General features: G+C 30.0%; 1 protein-coding gene across 5 annotated transcripts; it reads left to right on the plus strand.

The window, feature by feature from the left end:
• Positions 1-1,029: 1,029 nt before the first annotated feature.
• On the plus strand, positions 1,030-18,589 carry LOC142333670 (uncharacterized). Of its 5 annotated transcripts, none has more exons than XM_075381082.1 (6): positions 1,030-2,090; positions 3,302-3,498; positions 12,866-13,035; positions 14,640-15,083; positions 17,295-17,441; positions 18,240-18,589. In XM_075381082.1, the coding sequence occupies exons 4-6, from the start codon at positions 14,651-14,653 to the stop codon at positions 18,425-18,427; spliced, it is 768 nt and encodes a 255-aa protein (XP_075237197.1). In that variant the 5' UTR covers positions 1,030-2,090; positions 3,302-3,498; positions 12,866-13,035; positions 14,640-14,650; the 3' UTR covers positions 18,428-18,589. The 5 variants fall into 5 exon arrangements, with proteins under 5 accessions (XP_075237197.1, XP_075237193.1, XP_075237194.1 ...); XM_075381078.1 differs by having other exon boundaries at positions 12,866-13,112; positions 18,240-18,587; XM_075381079.1 differs by lacking the exon at positions 3,302-3,498 and having other exon boundaries at positions 12,866-13,112; positions 18,240-18,587.
• The last annotated feature ends 120 nt before the right edge of the window (positions 18,590-18,709 follow it).

Consider the following 18,709-nt stretch of genomic DNA (forward strand, 5'->3'; position numbering starts at 1 on the left):
TTAGAAAAAAAGAGAAGAAGGAATAAGTATAGAACGACAAAAAATAAGATGCATAAGGTTTGCTGATTAAATGGTAATTCTGGCCAATTACATTTCAATTAACCACACCTCTCAGGAATGGTTGAGTTGATAACATTTTATTCTTCCTCTGAATTAATATTTTACTGTAGTTCCGGAGGCTAAACAGAAAAATAGAGTATTACAAGTGACCTAAAAAAATATTTTAGAGTTGAGGGGGTCGATCACAGTTCAAGAATGTCCATGTTTTTGAAGTTATTAAAACTTCTTTAGATTATTTAAACTTTAACAATAATATTACAAAACAAATAATAATTTACTCTTTATTAGTTGTACATTTTACAGTAGAATTTTTTTTTTCATCTATCATTTTCCCATTATAGAAGAAGATATAAGGAATGCCAGATAAGTATAACGACATTTTTCTTACTTTTTTATATTTACTGAGTATCTTATTACATATATGAGATTACATCAATAGAATATGATGTGTTATGTAAATGAAAATCGTTTAATTTTATTTTTTATAAATTGATTGAAATATTTTATACAGTAAATAGTGTGGTTCCAAATTAAAATTTTTATCTAAATTTCATTTTGAAAATACCCCTACCCTTAACCAACGTTTTCACTCGCTCAGTATAGCCTCTAATCTATGTATGAACTTTTTAGGTAGATTTCATACGAAAACTACAAATTGTAATAGGTACCATTATTCGACTTAAGGAAAATTTCAACATATCTTCGCGGTTCACATCCCCTAGACTCCAAAACAACCGTCAGATCAAAAGTTTATTCATACATCTATATATAAATATATACAGGCGTTTCATAATGTTCTTCGGAGTTTCGAAAATTCATTAACAAAGTACTACTACACTCATAAGAATAAAACAAGTACTGTACGAAAGAGTACTTCAAATAGTTTTTTCTACATATACTATAGGCAGTTAGTAAACCATTTGCTCGCTAGGCATCGACTGTAGAGAAAATTGCTGCCACGGGATGCAAGAAGACGTTTTGTGTGTTAGAATTTCACTTGTCAAAGTCAGTAATTTCTGTGCAACGTGCGTTTCGGTTGAAATTTCATATCAAGCCACCAAGTGACAATTCAATTCGTACATGGTATAAACAATTCAGTAAAACCGGTTGCTTGTTCAAACGAAAATCAATTGGTTGTCCGTCAATGTCGAACGTGTGCGTGCGTGCAAGTTTCATTCGCAGCCCGTCAAAATCGACTGCGGCTGCAGGCAGAAAATTAGGAATTACAAAAACAGTGTGGAGAGTTCTCCGTAAACGTTTATTATGCAAACCGTACCGTCTTCAATTAATCCAGCGTCTTTATGATGGAGATAAAACACGTAGGCTCGATTTTTGTTTACAGTTACAGGAAAAGATATTGTTAGATGAAGGCTTTGTAAACAAGATAATTTTCAGCGATGAAGCTACTTTCCATAATAGCGGCAAAGTAAACCGTCATAACCTGCGAATTTGGGGAACTGAAACCCCACACGTTTATGTGGAACACATTGGAGATTCTCTGAAAGTAAACGTTTTTTGTGCGATCTCTAGAAGCAGTGTATGGGCCGTTCTTTTTTATGGAAATGACAGTAACTGGCATGTTATACCTGGATATGTTAGGATTATGGCTTATGCCTCAGCTATTCAACGACTTCATTTTCCAGCAAGATGATTGTCCTATTCGTTTTCATAATGACGTTCCACAGTACCTTAACACAACATTACCTGGGCGTTGGATAGGACGTCGGTAAGAAGAAGACTTAACACATTTTGCTGTGACCACCAAGATCACCAGACCTCACGCAATGTGATTTCTTTCTCTGTGGTTACGTGAAAGATAAGGTGTTTATCCCACCGATGCCGCACGATAACGCTGAGCTAAAGGATCGCATAATTAACTCTATCGAAAATGAAATGTTAGAACTAGTTTGGCAAGAGCTAGACTTTCGTGTTGATGTGTGCCGTGTCACCAGAGGAGCACATATTGAACATTTATAGATTTTAACAAAAACTGTTTAGTCCCTGCATCACGTCGTACAACTTTCATTTAGGTAAGTGAAATACTTTTTTTGTACTGAATTCTTGTAACTCGTGAGATCATTATCAAACTTTCTGTATTTCATAAATATTTGTACCTAATATCATAACATTGAATTAGCTGTTTAACCGCATTTCAACGATTTTGTAAACGAATGTTATAAGACTATGAAATTGTGCGGAAAACAAGCAAGGGAGTACAATATTAGTTCGGGTAATTCAGGGTCTAATCGTGGACATTCACCTATCTACCTCACCAGTGTTAAAGAATCGACATGTTTATTCCAGTAGCTGTGTGTGTTTAGTTGGTGTATAATCCATTCTGTTATGTATGTATTTTTACTCTCAGCTAGAATTACTATATCATCAGCAAATCGAAGCATCTTTTCACCTTGTACTGTTACTCCGGATCTACATTTTTCTTTAACATCATTAATTGCTAGTTCTATGTAAAAAGTAAAGGGAATAGGGAACAACCTTGTCGAGCTCCATTTCTCATTATGGCTTCTTTCTTATGTTTCTCAATTATTACTGTTGCTGTTTGGTTCCTGTATATGTTAGCAATTGTTCTTCTATCTCTGTATTTGAACCCTAATTTTTTTTAAATGCTAACATTTTATTCCAATCTACATTATCGATTGCCTTTTCTAGGTTTATAAATGCCAAGTATGTGGTTTAGTTTTCTTTAATTTTCCTTCTAATATTATTCTGAGGACTAAAATTGCTTCCTTTGTCCCTATACATTTTCTCCTCCAACATTTCTTCCAATCTCCTCTCAATTATTCTGTACAGAATTCTAGTTAAGGTTTTTGATGCTTGGCTAGTTAAGCTAATTGTTCTGCATTCTTCATATTTATCTGCTCCTGCTTTCTTCAGTATCATGACTATAACAGTCTTTTTGAAGTCTGATGGAATTTCCCTTTTTTCATAAATATTTCACACGAGTTTGTATAATTTATCAATCCAGTAATTACTTCAGTATTTAAGAAATGGATTTAAATGAGTTAAAACAGGTAATTAATTTCTTGAGAGATTTATAAAATATTTCTAAGCTATTAAACAACCCTATGTGACATCAGTTTTGTCTTTGCTGTTAACTTCTTACCATTATTTTCAACATAAACACTATATTACAAATAGATTACTGTATTTCTTAGAAGATATTAAACCCAAAAAGATAATTTAATTCTGCTATTACAGATATTTTGCATTGTAATTCTTGTAGTTCTGTAACCACGGCTGTCAACAGAATAAAATGCTGGACTTGCAAGGATGAGCCTGGATGATGACCTCACAAATACCATTATGTAGAGCAGATGTGGTTCTAAAATTTAACTCTCAATTGGGATGGATTATCCTAACTTTCCAGTAGAAAAGATCACCACCTTAGCAACATATGTAGCTGCTGTTTGGATTCAACAAGTAAGCATTATACACAAATTCTTTTGAAGTGAGACATACATAATAGAAAGGCCCTCCATTGATACCTCTCTCTGCAGAATGTCAACCAACCTGTGAAGAGATTCTATGTGGCCTTTTCAGAACTAAAGAACGTCTTTTGCTGAAGACAAAGATCAAAATTTTAAAGCCGGAGTTTAAAACTCTCTAAACTCCATCATTGTGATAGGTTTGCTTTAACCATCAGCAGCTCTGAATTTGCGTAACAAATCATGTGACGATAACTGGTAACCTCATTAAAGAATCAAACACTCATAATATACAGAGGACCTAATACACTGCTGTGAACAACCTTTTGATAGAGTCTTTCCTATCCGATTGTTGACTACTGTGTTGCTGAAACGATATGATAATCCTAAATTCATCCTCTGTTTGACCACACGTATATTTCATATGTATGGCCGTCAAAAGTTACTGAAAGTCTGATATCCAGAAAAAATTTGATTTCACTAAGGTTTTTCCCATGACTTGTAGAATAGCATCCTCTGCATATTTGCCTAGATGAAAATCATATTATTGTCGATCAATAACCTATAATAATACTTTTCTGAACAGAGATGGGCATTCAGTTTTAACTCTTAGCCAAAATTTGCATAGTATAATTTAGTAAATTCCATTTTAAAACCTTAGTTGCAAGATAGTCCTATCAAAGATTTTGTTTCATTGTTGGTTAAGAGTTCTAGGAATTATATTCGGTATGAGCCTTATTTCATATTCCTGTGAACAATAGGCGATAGCATTTTTTGTTACCAATGAAATTATCTTTCACTTCAATTTTGTGTACTCTCAAATATAACAAATTTGGAAAAAGTGTTCCAGGTTTTCATTTGAAAACACTATTATTCTTCCACTGTTTGACATTTTTTGATAAATGCATTTATTTTGTTGTCTACTGAAAATCAATTTGTTGTTTCACTTTGCAAACGTAAATTTAAGTCATTGAGACAAATGATAATATCTGATAACTAAGTTAGTGTTGTGATCACAGCTCGTCCGTCCATTTTATTGCTAAAGATTCTCTGTGGGTGTTTCAAAAGTGAGAATCAATTTTATTTTGGTGGCAACAACTCTATATTTTCCTGTCATAGCTTGAGTACCATGGAGTGTGCATGGTATCTTTTTCATTAGCTAACAACTTTTCACCCATTGTATGAGCTTTTCCATAGTTTGCTCTTAAACTCGCCAAGAAAGATGCCTTAACTCGTTTTTGAGTACAACTTGTAAAAAACAAATAATTTGCTGTGTGACTTTTATCTCTGACAATTTTCAAACAAAATAATGAGTATTTCATGTTGATTTATGCTTTTTGTTAAAAAACTAAACCAAATTAATTCATAAGTACTAAATAAGAATGCATATAATAAAGATTTAATTTTTATACAATACAATAAAAATATTTTCAAATCAGATATCAGAGTTTGTAAAACATTGGAAATAAATGAATCCATTTTTTTTTATCGTGGGAGTTTGAGAGTAATTTTTTTTCTAAAATCATGGTAATAAATTACACTAATCTCAGAGTGTTTTTAACTCTTTGATTAATTCTATTTTTCATAGATAATTGTAAAAATAACATGATTCAAATTAAATCCCTGATAAAATCATTTAAAATAAATTAGGAGTTAAAATATTATCCCAGTATATTTTTATATCAAACTTAATTCATTGCACAGAATTTAAAAAAGTTTTAGTATCTTTTAGTATAATCCATCTGGTGAGTACATAAAAGTACTTTCATCAAATCTGTAATGAGATGAGCTTTATCAATATATGATACTTTTTTCTTTTTTTTTTTCATAGGAGGAGGAAAAAGTTCTACCAACCACCGTCTGCCTGCAACAGATAGTAGTGTCGAGCTTTCACTGAATAAACCCCCCCCCCAACCCTATTACATAGGAACTGTATCTAACCGCAACACATGAAACACAGTTGAAAACTAAAATTGTAGAGTTATGGGTCTTGAAAAAGCATAATCTATATAATTTGATGTTCTTTTTTTGTCCTCTTCAGTAATTGATAATGTTTTCACCCGATCATTAATCGTCTTAAAAAAAAACTAATTGTTTCTTAGGTCACAAATTAAAAAAAAATCATGTTAGAATTTAAACATTTTATGCAAATCAAACACAATCCTTTTAAAAAACATAACTTTTTATGATATGATATACAATACTGTTAAATGAAGCAAGGATGTTATAAATATTTTTCAAACATTTTAAAACTAATTTTTAGAATTTATGAGTGCATACATAAATAAAAAATAAACAAAAATTGACATAGCTAACAGCACCTCATAAAAATATAGCATAAATAATGGATAAAATATGGTTTTTTTTTTTCTAGAATAAGTAGTAATATTAATGAAGTAGAATTAATTTGATTACATGTAAACATTCCACAAAGTAAATTATATTTTTTTTAATATTACAATACTTTTGAAATTTATATTTTTAAAATAACAGTGAAGGTGAAAAGATGAAGGTGCTATAATTTTCTGATATAGTAATTCTAGCTGAGAGTAAACAAGATTTAGAAAAAATGAATGGCATGGATGAAGTCCTACGCAAGAACTACCACATGAAAATAAACAAGAACAAAAAGAAAGTAATGAAGTGTAGTAGAAATAATGAAGATGGACCACTGAACTTAAAAATAGGATGAGAAAAGATTACGAAGGTAGAACAATTCTGTTATTAGGGAAGTAGAATTACTAAAAATGGACGAAGCAGGAATGATATAAAATGCCGAATAGCACAGGCGAAACGAGCTTCAGTCAGAAATATAACTTGTTTACATTAAAAATTAATTTAAATGCCAGGAAAACATTTTTGAAAGTATATGTTTGGAGCATAGCTTTATATGGAATTGAAACTTGGACGATCGGAGGATCTGAGAAGAAAAGATTACAAGCTTTTGAAATGTGGTGCTATAGGAGAATGTTAAAAATCGGATGCTGGATAAACTGACAAATGACGAAGTACTGCGGCAAATTGATAAAGAAAGAAGCGTTTGGAAAAATATAGTTAAAAGAAGAGAGACTTATAGGCCACATATTAAGGTAAACTGGAACATTCACTTATATCAAAGTGACTGTTCCAGTTTGAGGGACAGGTAGAAGGGAAAAATTGTGCAGGCAGGCAATGTTTGGAATATATAGAACAAATTGTTAGGGATGTAGGATGTAGCGGGGATACCGAAATGAAATAACTGGCACTAGATAGGGAATTTTGGAGAGCTGCATCAAACCAGTCAAATGACTTGAGACAAAAAAATGTATTTTTAAAAAATGTAATACTGTTTATGAAAATTGATAATATGGTACCAAAATGCTTGAAATATATAATACATATTACCACAAATATAGCAAAAATATTTTTTTTTGCATTCAGTCTCATATCTGTTAATTCTATTATTTAATCTGATTTTGTACTTAATTTATCAATGATTCAATCTGAAAAAATAAGTAAATGTATGTGTACGTGCACATATATTCTTTCTTAATCGTTGCAAATTAATTAAAATATCTTATCTTGAAATCACATTATTCTAATGCACGATGCAAAAATGGAGGAAATGAAGTAACCCTGACTCCCACAATATGAATTAAAAAATCGAATAATATGTGGTAATCGAACAGAACTCCAACCACCAAAATACGCTTGTATCCACTTTGTGAAGTAAGTAACTTTTGCTAGGATTTGAACCTCAGAACATTTAACTGTGAAAATTAGCTGTTAAACAAGTGATTTGTAACAATGAGTTTACTACTAGTCTAATGGCTAAAAATCCTTTGTACAAATATTTTCATAAGTTTTTTTTTTAATTTTGACTTTATTTTTATAAAGTATTTAATACTTTTGTTTTGTAATACTGAAAATTTTGTTTCATTCAATACCTACCTAAAACATACCATATTTTGATATATTTTGTTTTTTTTCTAATAAACTTCAAACTTCTTGTTTGTAATTAGTTTCTGTGGATTTTATTTATACCATTTTCCTCAGAACTAAATTCTCTACAAGGTTTGTTTACCAGTGTTTATTACCCAGTTAACAAAGTTATTTTACACCAAACTTAAATAGTGTTCTTAAACCAAAGTCTTTTGCCTCTTAGCACAGAAAATTTCAAACCCAACAATTAGTCTAGCTCAATTTTACTAAACGTTCAAAAATCTTTTGCCAGCCAACATGCTAACACATCATTTTTAAACCTATATTTATACAAAATTTCTTCTTTATTTTCATTAGTAGAACATGTCCTTTTTCTTTTTCCTGTTCAGCCTCCGGTAACTACCGTTCAGATAATACTTCAGAGGATGATATGTATGAGTGTAAATGAAGTGTAGTCTTGTACAGTCTCAGTTCGACCATACCTGAGATGTGTGGTTAATTGAACCCAAGCACCAAAGAACACCGGTATCCACAATCTAGTATTCAAATCCGTGTAAAAATAACTGGACTTGAACGCTGGAACTCTCGACTTCCAAATCAGCTGATTTGGGAAGACACGTTCACCACTAGACCAACCTGGTGGGTTAATAGAACATGTCCTAAAAGTCTGTTTTTGTAAGTTAAATACTATATATATATATATTTAATATTATATGAAACATAAACCACCAAAACGCAGTAATTAAATAAGTTAATCATACAATATTCATTTTCAATAACCAGTTTTCACAGTATACCGCATCTTCATTTAGTATTCAATTCTATATGTATTACATTAAATCTTTTAATTCATTGTGATTTTATTTTAAATTATATTTTGAATAATATAGTGAGCATAAATGTAAATTTTACGTACAGGGGAATATTAAAAAAAAAAAAAAAGGTGTGTATATATATATATATATATATTTATATAAAAATTTTTTGAAAGAAATATAAGTTAGAAAAAGAACACAAATTTGTATGAACAAGTAGAAAAAAAATTAATTAAAACATTCTTTAATTTAAACTTTCAAAAAGTATGAGCATGACAGTAAGCATTTATATATTGTTTATGCGACAATAGCAGGAAATGTAATAACATTGATTTCCTCAATATGCATTAAAAGATTGAATGTATATATAACAGTTTTTTGAAAAAAAAAATAAATCAGAAAAATGCAACTGTACGTATAAATAGAAAAAAAATTGATTAAAAATCTTTTTAAAATTAGCAGAAACAATAAAAAAAATAAAAGTAATTTAATATCTGGTATCCATGACATTATTATTAAACTATTTAGGAAAATATTTTATATAAGAAAAAGAAAATTATATGAAAAATTTATATTTTTAGAAATGATAGTCGATGAAAAATTTAATGAATTTTTATTTCAAATTTGATATAAATCAAGGCATTTTATTTTAATACTACTAAATACATTATTTAAAATGAATATTTAATACTTATTTATAATATTCGTTTTAAATAAAGATCATTATTTAAAATTGACTTCAATATTGTGTAAGTTTTATAATATTAGATTACTCCTATTTTTTTAGTTTTTGTTTATTTTTAAATCAGTATTTTTTTTCTATAGCCTGCTACTTCTAATTTTTTTTTGTTATAGGATTTCACGGCTAATGTTTATTTAACTTTATTTAATTTTTTCCAGTATGGGATTGTGTTATCACTAGCAGTGGTATTTTATTTGCAATAATAAACTCTGTGTAATAATAAAAAGGGTTTTATGGAAAAGTAGAAATTGTTACACATACAAAATTATTCATACAAAAATTCCCCAAATAAGATTATTTTTGTATTTATCATATATACAAGATCTGTCAATAAAGTAATGAGGCTGATTCAGAAAAAACATTTTATTTACAATCCAATTACACATGGACTCTATCACCTTGGAAATATTTCCCTTGGGAAGCCATGCAACGCTTCAAACGATTTTCCCACTCTTCATAGCAGCGTTGGTACTCAGAAATCAGAATATCCTTCAGGTGATCGATTATGTTTTTTTAATGTTTTCTACTGTTCCAAAATGGTGTCCTTTGAGGTGACAGGAAAAAGTCGCAGGGACTCAAGTCAGGTGAATAAGGGGGTTGACGAACTACAGGAATGTTTTTCTTTGCCAAAAACTCATTAATTGAGAGCGCAGTGTGACAAAGTGCATTGTCATGATGATGCAGCATCAAGTTGTCTTTGATGGTTGGTGTTAACGCGGGCAACTCTTTTCCGCAGTCTTTCAAGAATTTCTCGGTAAACATACAGATTTACAGTTTGTCCTATAGGCAAAAACTCCTTATCGACAATTCCATTACTATCGAAGAAACAAATTAGCATGGTTTTGATGTGATTCATGATGCTGTATATCATGATAATGCATCTTGTAATCACACTGCACTGTCAATGAGTTTTTGGCGAAGAAAAACATTACTGTAGTTCTTCAAACACTTTATTCACCGGACTTGAGTCCCTGCGATTTTTTCCTGTTCCTCACTTTTTAAAAACATCTCAAAGGACACCATTTAGGAACAGTAGAAAACACAGTGCATCTGAAGGATATTCTGGTTTGAGTTCCAGCATTGCTATGAACCAGTCTCATTACTTTATTGACAGACCTCATATATTGAATTAAGCATATGTTAGGTGAAAATATAAACCTTAGAGTTTTTCAAGGTCACAGTTGTTCTTTACTACTTTGACACGTTCTTTGGCCAAGTATGTTTGAAAATATTAATCATTCACATCTTATACACCATTTTAATATGGATTAAAAGTTACAATGCAGAATATGCTTCAGATTGTATCCACCTGTTTGGATCTCTCTGTATATGTGAACGTGAAATATATAGTAATTTAAAAAAAAATTAATCATTCTGAATTATTCTTTAAATTTAATTTTTTAAGCTGAAATCTTAAGCTACCTTAATTACACAAAATTTAAATCTTATTTTCTAACTTAGAAATATTTTTATACAAACTATTTTTTTTCAGACCTAATCATTGAAGATTATACCATGCATAAATATATTTTAAAGTTGACATATATGTCAATTTTAATATACTGAATTTACTTCGTACTTATTAATGACTTACTGATTACTTTGTAAATCAGTCTAAGTCGTGTTTATCAGTCTAAAAGAATGTGTTTAACTATATTTTAAAGATTTACAGTAGAAATTTCATTTCTGGTTAATTCTATATATTCTATAAAAGAGATAATATATGTGTACAATTGTTGTACTGGTGTACCATTGCTGTTGTAAATTGATAACCTCAAAAAACATAAGTTCTAGTATCAATGTATTTTATTGTTTATTTATTGAGTATTTATTTGTAATTCAATTTTATTACTCATTATAAATTTAATTAACTTTAATGTTGATGTGCTGTAGAATTTTTATTTTTTTTCAATAATTCGTAATCACTACCCAATCCAGACCATCAGATCCTATCAGAACACTTACCAAGACATAATATCAAAGCAGTCGAGCAATTTCTATTAAAAAGTCTTACAAATTTTGTTCAGTTTAAGTGCTCGAATGTAGAAATTTTGAAGTTAAGACAGAAATGAATTTGTATTGTTAACTACGTCATTTTTATTTGTTAAAACTAAATAAATTCTGTTCTTGTAAGATCTCAATGCCTATTTCAGATTACAGTAGGATATTAAGGTGGAATTTTGTGCTGGAAAGTTGTAAGAAGCAAACTACACATGGTTATCCATGGGTAATAATTCTTGTAAGTAATATATTTAGTTCGACATGATAACTTCGTTATGTGGAACAAAAATGACAGTTTTAACATCCATCATAATACTCTATCATATTATGTAGTACATGCAAAAAATAAAAATACATACTTATGAGTTATAAAATACACTATGAAAGGAAGATTCTATTTTAAACAGATGGTAATGCTGTTTAAAATTTAATTTTTCTATTTGCAATGATCAACTTTTTAAGAATTAACAATGTTAATGATGAGCATATTTAAATCTTCTGATTTTTATTTGATAATTAACTTGAGGATGTTAAGTATTAGGAAAGTGCTTTTAAGATGAGTTGTTTTTATTTAAAGATTTGATGGTCTGAATTATATATATTTATGAGGTGCACCAATAAAGTAATGAGACTGATGTGAAAAAAATGTTGCTTGTCGTTTTAGTCATATTTTAGTGTTGTCTCCTTCAAAGTAGTTCCCCTCTGATTGCACACACTTATTCCAGCGCTTCTGCCATTGATGGTAACATTTCTGGAACTCATCTTCTGTAATATCCTCCAAGACCCTTGTCACAGCTTTCTGTTAAAAATTGCTGTACTGACAGCGCACGATAATGCGCCATCCCATAGGATGGTGCATTATCGTGATGCAGAATCCAGTTATCAGCAATGTCGGCATGGACACAAAGAACTCGTTTACGAAGTCTTTCTAAAATTTCTTTGTAGAAATATCGGTTAACTGTTTGTCCAGGAGGCACCCACTCTTTAAGAACAATTCCCTTGGAATCGAAGAAGCACACAAGCATGCATTTCACTTTTGACTTCGACATGCAAGCTTTTTTTGGTCTGGGTGATCCCTTTGAGCACCGTTGCGAACTTTGGCGTTTTGTCTCTGGATCGTATTGAAAAACCCAACCTTCATCACCAGTGATAACACGGCTCAACAAATCTGGATTGATTTCCGTTTGCTCTTAACAGATCGGCTGCCAGATTTTTCCGTGTTTCTCGCTGTTGTGTGAGATTTTTGGGGACCATTTTTGCACAAATCTTTTTCATACCAAGATCTTCAGTTAATATTAGACGAACTGTTTCTCGATCGATGTTGAGTTCTTCCGCGATCATTTTCACGGATAATCTTCGATCACATTGTATGATTTCACGCACCCTGGTCAAGTTGATATCTGTCCGAGAGGTTGATGGTCGTCCACTGCGGTCTTCATCTTCAACATTCGTTTTGCCTTCACTAAAAATTTTATGCCACCGAAAAACTTGAGCTCTTGACATAACCTCCTCTCCAAAAGCCTTCTCAAGCTTACCATAAGTTGTTGTCGCGTTTTCATCCAATTTAACGCAAAAAGAAATGGTATACTGTTGCGCAATATTTTGCGGTTTCATTTCTGTGACGAGAGACTGAAACACGTGTTCACTTATTACAGCACAACTCATGACTCAGCAATTGCATCAATGTGCCGCTTGGATTAGAAGAAGCTTATAGACCAAGGTCAAAGATGGTGTGCCTACGCAAGCTGCAGGGTTGCCACATCTTGCAAAGAAAAATCAGTCTCATTACTTTATTGTCGCACCTCGTGTGTATATATATATATATATATATATATATATATATAATGTAGAAATATTTTTATACAATTTATTTTTTTTTTCAGATCTAATCATGAAGATTATATACCAAGCGTAAATATACTTGAAAGATGACATATACTTGAATTACTTATAATACGACATTTACTACTGAATTATACTTATTTATTGTCTCTACGCCACAATTCTTGAGATTGGTGTAGTTCCTCTTCGAGGAATAATCACCTATTTTCAGGTGGATATTTATTGAAAGCAAATAAATTTCATTTGGTTGACAAACTTAATAGATATTAAGTTTGTCAACCAAAAAGTGTAAGTAATATTCAGCATCTATTCTAGATAAATACTCAACTTTATGATTAGAACAGACATATACTGTTTGGCGGAAACTTAAATTTTTCCCTGGGAGTTTTATCAAATATTATGTCTTACCCAAGACATAATATCAAAGCAGTCCAGCAATTTCTATTAAAAAGTCTTACAAATTTTGTTCAGTTTAAGTGCTCGAATGTAGAAATTTTGAAGTTAAGAAAGAAATGAAGTTTTATTGTTACTACACCATTTTTATTTGTTAAAACCAAATAAATTCTATTCTTGTAAAATCTCAATACCTATTTCAGATTACAGTAGGATATTAAGGTGGAATTTTGTGCTGGAGAGTTGTAAGAAGGAAACTACACTTGCTTATCTGTGGGTAATAATTCTTGTAAGTAATATATTTAGTTCGACATGATAACTTCGTTATGTGGAACAAAAATGACAGTTTTAACATCCATCATAATACTCTATCATATTATGTAGTACATGCAAAAAATAAAAATACATACTTATGAGTTATAAAATACACTATGAAAGGAAGATTCTATTTTAAACAGATGGTAATGCTGTTGAAAATTTAATTTTTCTATTTGCAATGATCAACTTTTTAAGAATTAACAATGTTAATGATGAGCATATTTAAATCTTCTGATTTTTATTTGATAATTAACTTGAGGATGTTAAGTATTACAAAAGTGTTTTTAAGATGAGTTGTTTTTATCTAAAGATTTGATGGTCTAAATTTTATATATAAAATTGGTGCTCTTTCTATATGTGCTCATGAGTAATATTCAAATTAGAGAATTCACCAACGTAGTAGTAAAATCTAAGGAAGGTGGTTTCATATTACAAAATTATTATTAAATGTCAACCAAAATGTATTACCATTTAAAATGACCTAGAAAAAGATTAATTTCAACGTTAGGTATCTTAGTAAACTTTAATTTTATTTTAATTGAAATAAAATACTAATCTCACTGGTTACTAAAAGTTCTTCTCTCAAAGTTCTTGTTTACTACAATTAAATGATATCATACACTTGTACTGTCTTGTCTTTCAACTTAGAATAGAGTTTAGGAAAATACAAAAAATCGAAATAACTAGTCTATCGTCTGAAACTCACCAAATTATGTTTTCATATCCATTAATCATACACAAACAAAATCCAATCCAAAGAACCTTAAAGATCACCAAAAAACCAGTCTAAAACACCAAAAACAGCGGAACACAACTACATATGTCTCATCACTTGTTTAATCCCAACTTGACTAACTTGTGGTATCTAGGGCATGTATACTTGTTTACCATCTATTTATGTTTGTTTTAAGATTATTATCTAAAAATAAACATAGATACCACTATACGTGTAAGTATATGTAGATACTACTTACCTACAGGCAATTCTATTGAGGTATTGACATTTGGTGACTGTTGTTAAAGAACTTTGCTGGGGTAGTCGTTAAAGTATTTAATTTAAAATAAATAACTTTTACTAAATAAAAATCTTTGTTTTTAAAACAGGTCCAACGAGAATGTCTTATTTAAATTGGATGAAAATGGAGGATAAAGAAAAATTAGGGGCTGAAAGAAGAAATATAAAAATATATGATAAACATAGAAAAATAATAAAAGAGCGATTAATAGATGAAGAAAGACGTCTGTTAAACGAAGAAAGTTATTGGTCGTGGTTCGAAAAGAAAACTAAAGAGATAAAAGAAAAAAAATTAATGGCAGAAGAAGAAGAAAGAAAAATAAAAGAAGCAGAGTATATTGAAAAACAAAATCAAGCTATAAAAGATTTCAAATTTAACCAATGGTTAATCCAAAAACAATTGGAAGCAAATACTAAAATGATTGAAAAGATGATTGAAAACGAGAAGAAAAATGAAATTAATAAACTTAAAAAGGCACAAGCTGAAAAAGTGTGGAAAGTATGGCTTGAGAAAAAAGATAAGTTGATGAAAGGTATTTTTACTGAATATTTATTTCACATTATGTATAGAACTGAACTGGTGGTTAGATCTGTCATCATTATCAGGTTGTTAGTACGGATCTGAGACATTCAGAAAGTGGCTCTTTAATAGTTTGATCTAGGCGCGGGGTCTTCTTTCCGCGGTTAGGTTACTAGCTTAGTTCCTGAGGGCGACGTGGTAGCTGCAGGTGTCTGTTGTTTTCATTCTGAAGGCATAAACATGTAAATCTATCTCGGGGTGAATTTTTAACGATGTAGATGTCTCTCGGGGCATCTCTGCGGGGCCTGGACTGAAAGCTGTGTGGCATAATCAGTTTGAGGGCGAGAAGATGTCCTCCGTTAAAGCCACTGCTGGCTAGGAACGGAGGGGGTGGTGTAGCAACCGGACACGCTACGAGGTGGGATCTTCTCCCCTCGTGGGAGAATCGAGATGTCATCATTATCATTATCTATAAATTTGGAAAGGTTGGTCATTAGCTTTTTCATCTTTCCATTTTCATTCACAGTAAAAACCATTTCTTGTCTGGCTGCATACAGTTTGATTTTGTACACATCAAAATTAAACTGTATTGTTTTGCTTTGAAGCATATTAATAAAATGCTAAACTTGTTTAGTTTGTTATTAATTGGGACTCCTTCAAAAAGTCAAAACAAGTCAAGATGCAAAAGTAGGCTGTCGATTTATTGTTTGGAACCCGTAATTGTAAATAAAGTACACCAATATTTAGAAAATTAAAAATATTAACTCTAATCCATGTGTTTAAATTTATAAATGTTCATTATTTGTCAAAAGAGGAGTTACATACAGTTAAAAATGTAACATATTCAATCTGCGTAAGTGATCAGAATCAGTAATACAGTCCTTTGGATTACAATACAAGAAGGGAGTATTTATTTTCATGATGGATTAAGGTTTCCTTGTTCCATCCAGGTAAATTTTGGGCAGTTCTTTTGTTTTATTTATGGGTTAACATATATACTTATTCCTAACACAAGCTCCCCATATATTGTATTGTTATGAACCCATCAGAATAGATTATTTATTCTCTTCTTATCAGTCAGCATCTCTGTCCAGTCCCATCTCTCACTATTTTATCCTCTTGACAATGGTGGAAAGTTTTTTTTAAATTATCTTATTTAAAAGTATCATTATTAGAGTAACAGGTGGTTTTCCTTTTTTAATAAATAAAAGAAATTATCTATACTAGTGATGTCATTTATTTTTCTAAATATTTCTGATTGATGGTAAAAAAAAACCATTATATATATGTTATCTCATCATGTCTATATTACTTTTCTGTACAAAGATAAACTGGATAAATAAAACATATAATTCATGATGCAGGATATAGTAAATAAGTTGAGGTTAAAACTTAACACAAAACAAAATTGAATGGATATAACATGAAACCAGTCATGTGACTGATGACTCAAAACAAAAGATATATTTGAGATTTGTTTGTATGAAACAAATTTTTTTAAGTAACATCAAAAAAATATCCAGTGGAGATAATCTGGAGATCTAAGCATGCACAGCCCATGAAAAACAATTTTTTTCTCCAAGGGCTATGTACTGAATGATCTGCTGATTACGTTTAGCTTACTATCTGATTGTGAGGGATGTAATTTACCATCATCATAGTAAAAAAAATTACAAATAGATTACCTTCTCTGAAAGTAATGATTCTCATTATGGAATTCAGTTGCTATGATGAGAAAAGAGTGAAATTATAATAGAACCTGTGACCATAAAGGTTGAATAGAACCTTACTTGGACCATTTTACAGTACTGAAGTATCTTCAGATTTATAAAAAAGATAACAAGAAACCACTTTACTGCTTTCTCGCAATACTAAGTTAGAATAAGATATTTACTGTTTTTGAGAATTGTTATATCACTTGTCATATGAATATAATTGACTTATGTCTATTGTTAATTATCATAAATATTATGTTATGGTATTAATTATTAGGGGTCACAAAGATTTCAATCTGGATTAACATTGCTTACAATTTTTTGCCAAAATTGTTTTAAAAATCATTTTTTGATGCATCATCAAATATACAAATTTATATTTGATTGATTGAAATGTAAAAATATAAAAAAAATTTATTCAATGCACAATATATTAACCAAACCTTTTTGTATTTATATATAGAGAATAGTAATATTTTTTAAACTAAAATTTTTTTTTTACTAAACAGAAGAAAAACTGAAAAAGAATGTAGAAATGCAAGAAAAAGAACGAGAGAGAAAACAAAAACAAAAACTGTCAGAACAGAAGTATAAAGAATGGTTAAAAGAAGCTTCAACTCGTCCAAAACCTGTACGAAGCAACCTTGGACTTACAAGTAAGAGAATAAATATTCCTTTTGTTATCAAACATAAATTTAAAATAACAGATTGTGTCAATAATAAATTACCTGCTATGTATTTACACTTCTGTTTGTATTGGAATAATACCTGGAATAATACTTTTACACAGACACTGAACTTTTGAAATACATCCTTTTAAATAAAAAAGAAGGTAGTAACTTATAACATCTATCTTCCAAAACATCTGTTTTTTTCTTGCGTTTGATTTTACGATAAATATCATTATCGATTCAGTATCTTCTTTTGCTGTTTTCTATCCTTAATAAATTGTTCCTTTTTATAAAGAAAATTGTATAATTTTAATGAATTGATGAAAGAATGATTGAGTGTAAAATAGTCATTTATATTCAAAGAGCAAGATTACTTATAAAATACTTTACCAATGTTTTCAACAGCCAGTGATCGACTCGGGTTGACCACTACTGAGATGTGTAGTTAATTGAAACCCAACCACCAAAGAAAACCGGTATCTACAGGTCTAGCATTCAAATCCATGTAAAAGCAACTACCTTTTCAAGGACTTTAACCTTAGAAATATCGTGTTAGAAAAATCAGCTGATTTTGTGGTAAGAATTTAACGACTAGACCAATGTGTGAAATTCATTACTAATATTTTTGTGTATTTTTAGAGCAAAAATAATAAATAACTGAAATTTTTTTAGTATCTAAAAATAATCCCTGATTATCATTTATTTATGTTTATTTTTTATAATTTTATTTACATCAAGTATAATACTGGGTTTTAATCATTTATTTTTATTTGGTTTTTTCAGGTTTAAAATGCAATACCCTCACCTATGTTAATCCCGTTCCTTGGGAAAATATTTTAGAAGAAGAGAATAATACTTTTATGACAAGTGAATATGATAAAACATTGACTACTTTATATAAAAAACAAAGTAACTTTTATGAAACCGATTCAAATTCAACTAATAAATCTTATAATCTAGTTGAATTTTGATTTATAAAAATTATAATTGATAATTACTTATTTATGTCTCTTTTGTACAATGATTTATTTTATTTTATAAATCTGAGGTGTTATTATGAAGAGAATTCTTTATGCTTTTGCTTAAGAATTGAAAAATAACTGAAAGATTTTCTTTTCAAAAGAAAAACAGAAAGAATTTTTAAAATTTTAAATTTTATTACATTTCATCTTAAATAAATGTTATATCTAAGTAATTTATACAGATCTGTATGTGGAAAAATATTTAAATATTTTTAATACCGCTACGAATAA

Source organism: Lycorma delicatula, chromosome 13, assembly GCF_047948215.1.
Source record: "Lycorma delicatula isolate Av1 chromosome 13, ASM4794821v1, whole genome shotgun sequence".
Lineage (NCBI taxonomy): Eukaryota > Metazoa > Arthropoda > Insecta > Hemiptera > Fulgoridae > Lycorma > Lycorma delicatula.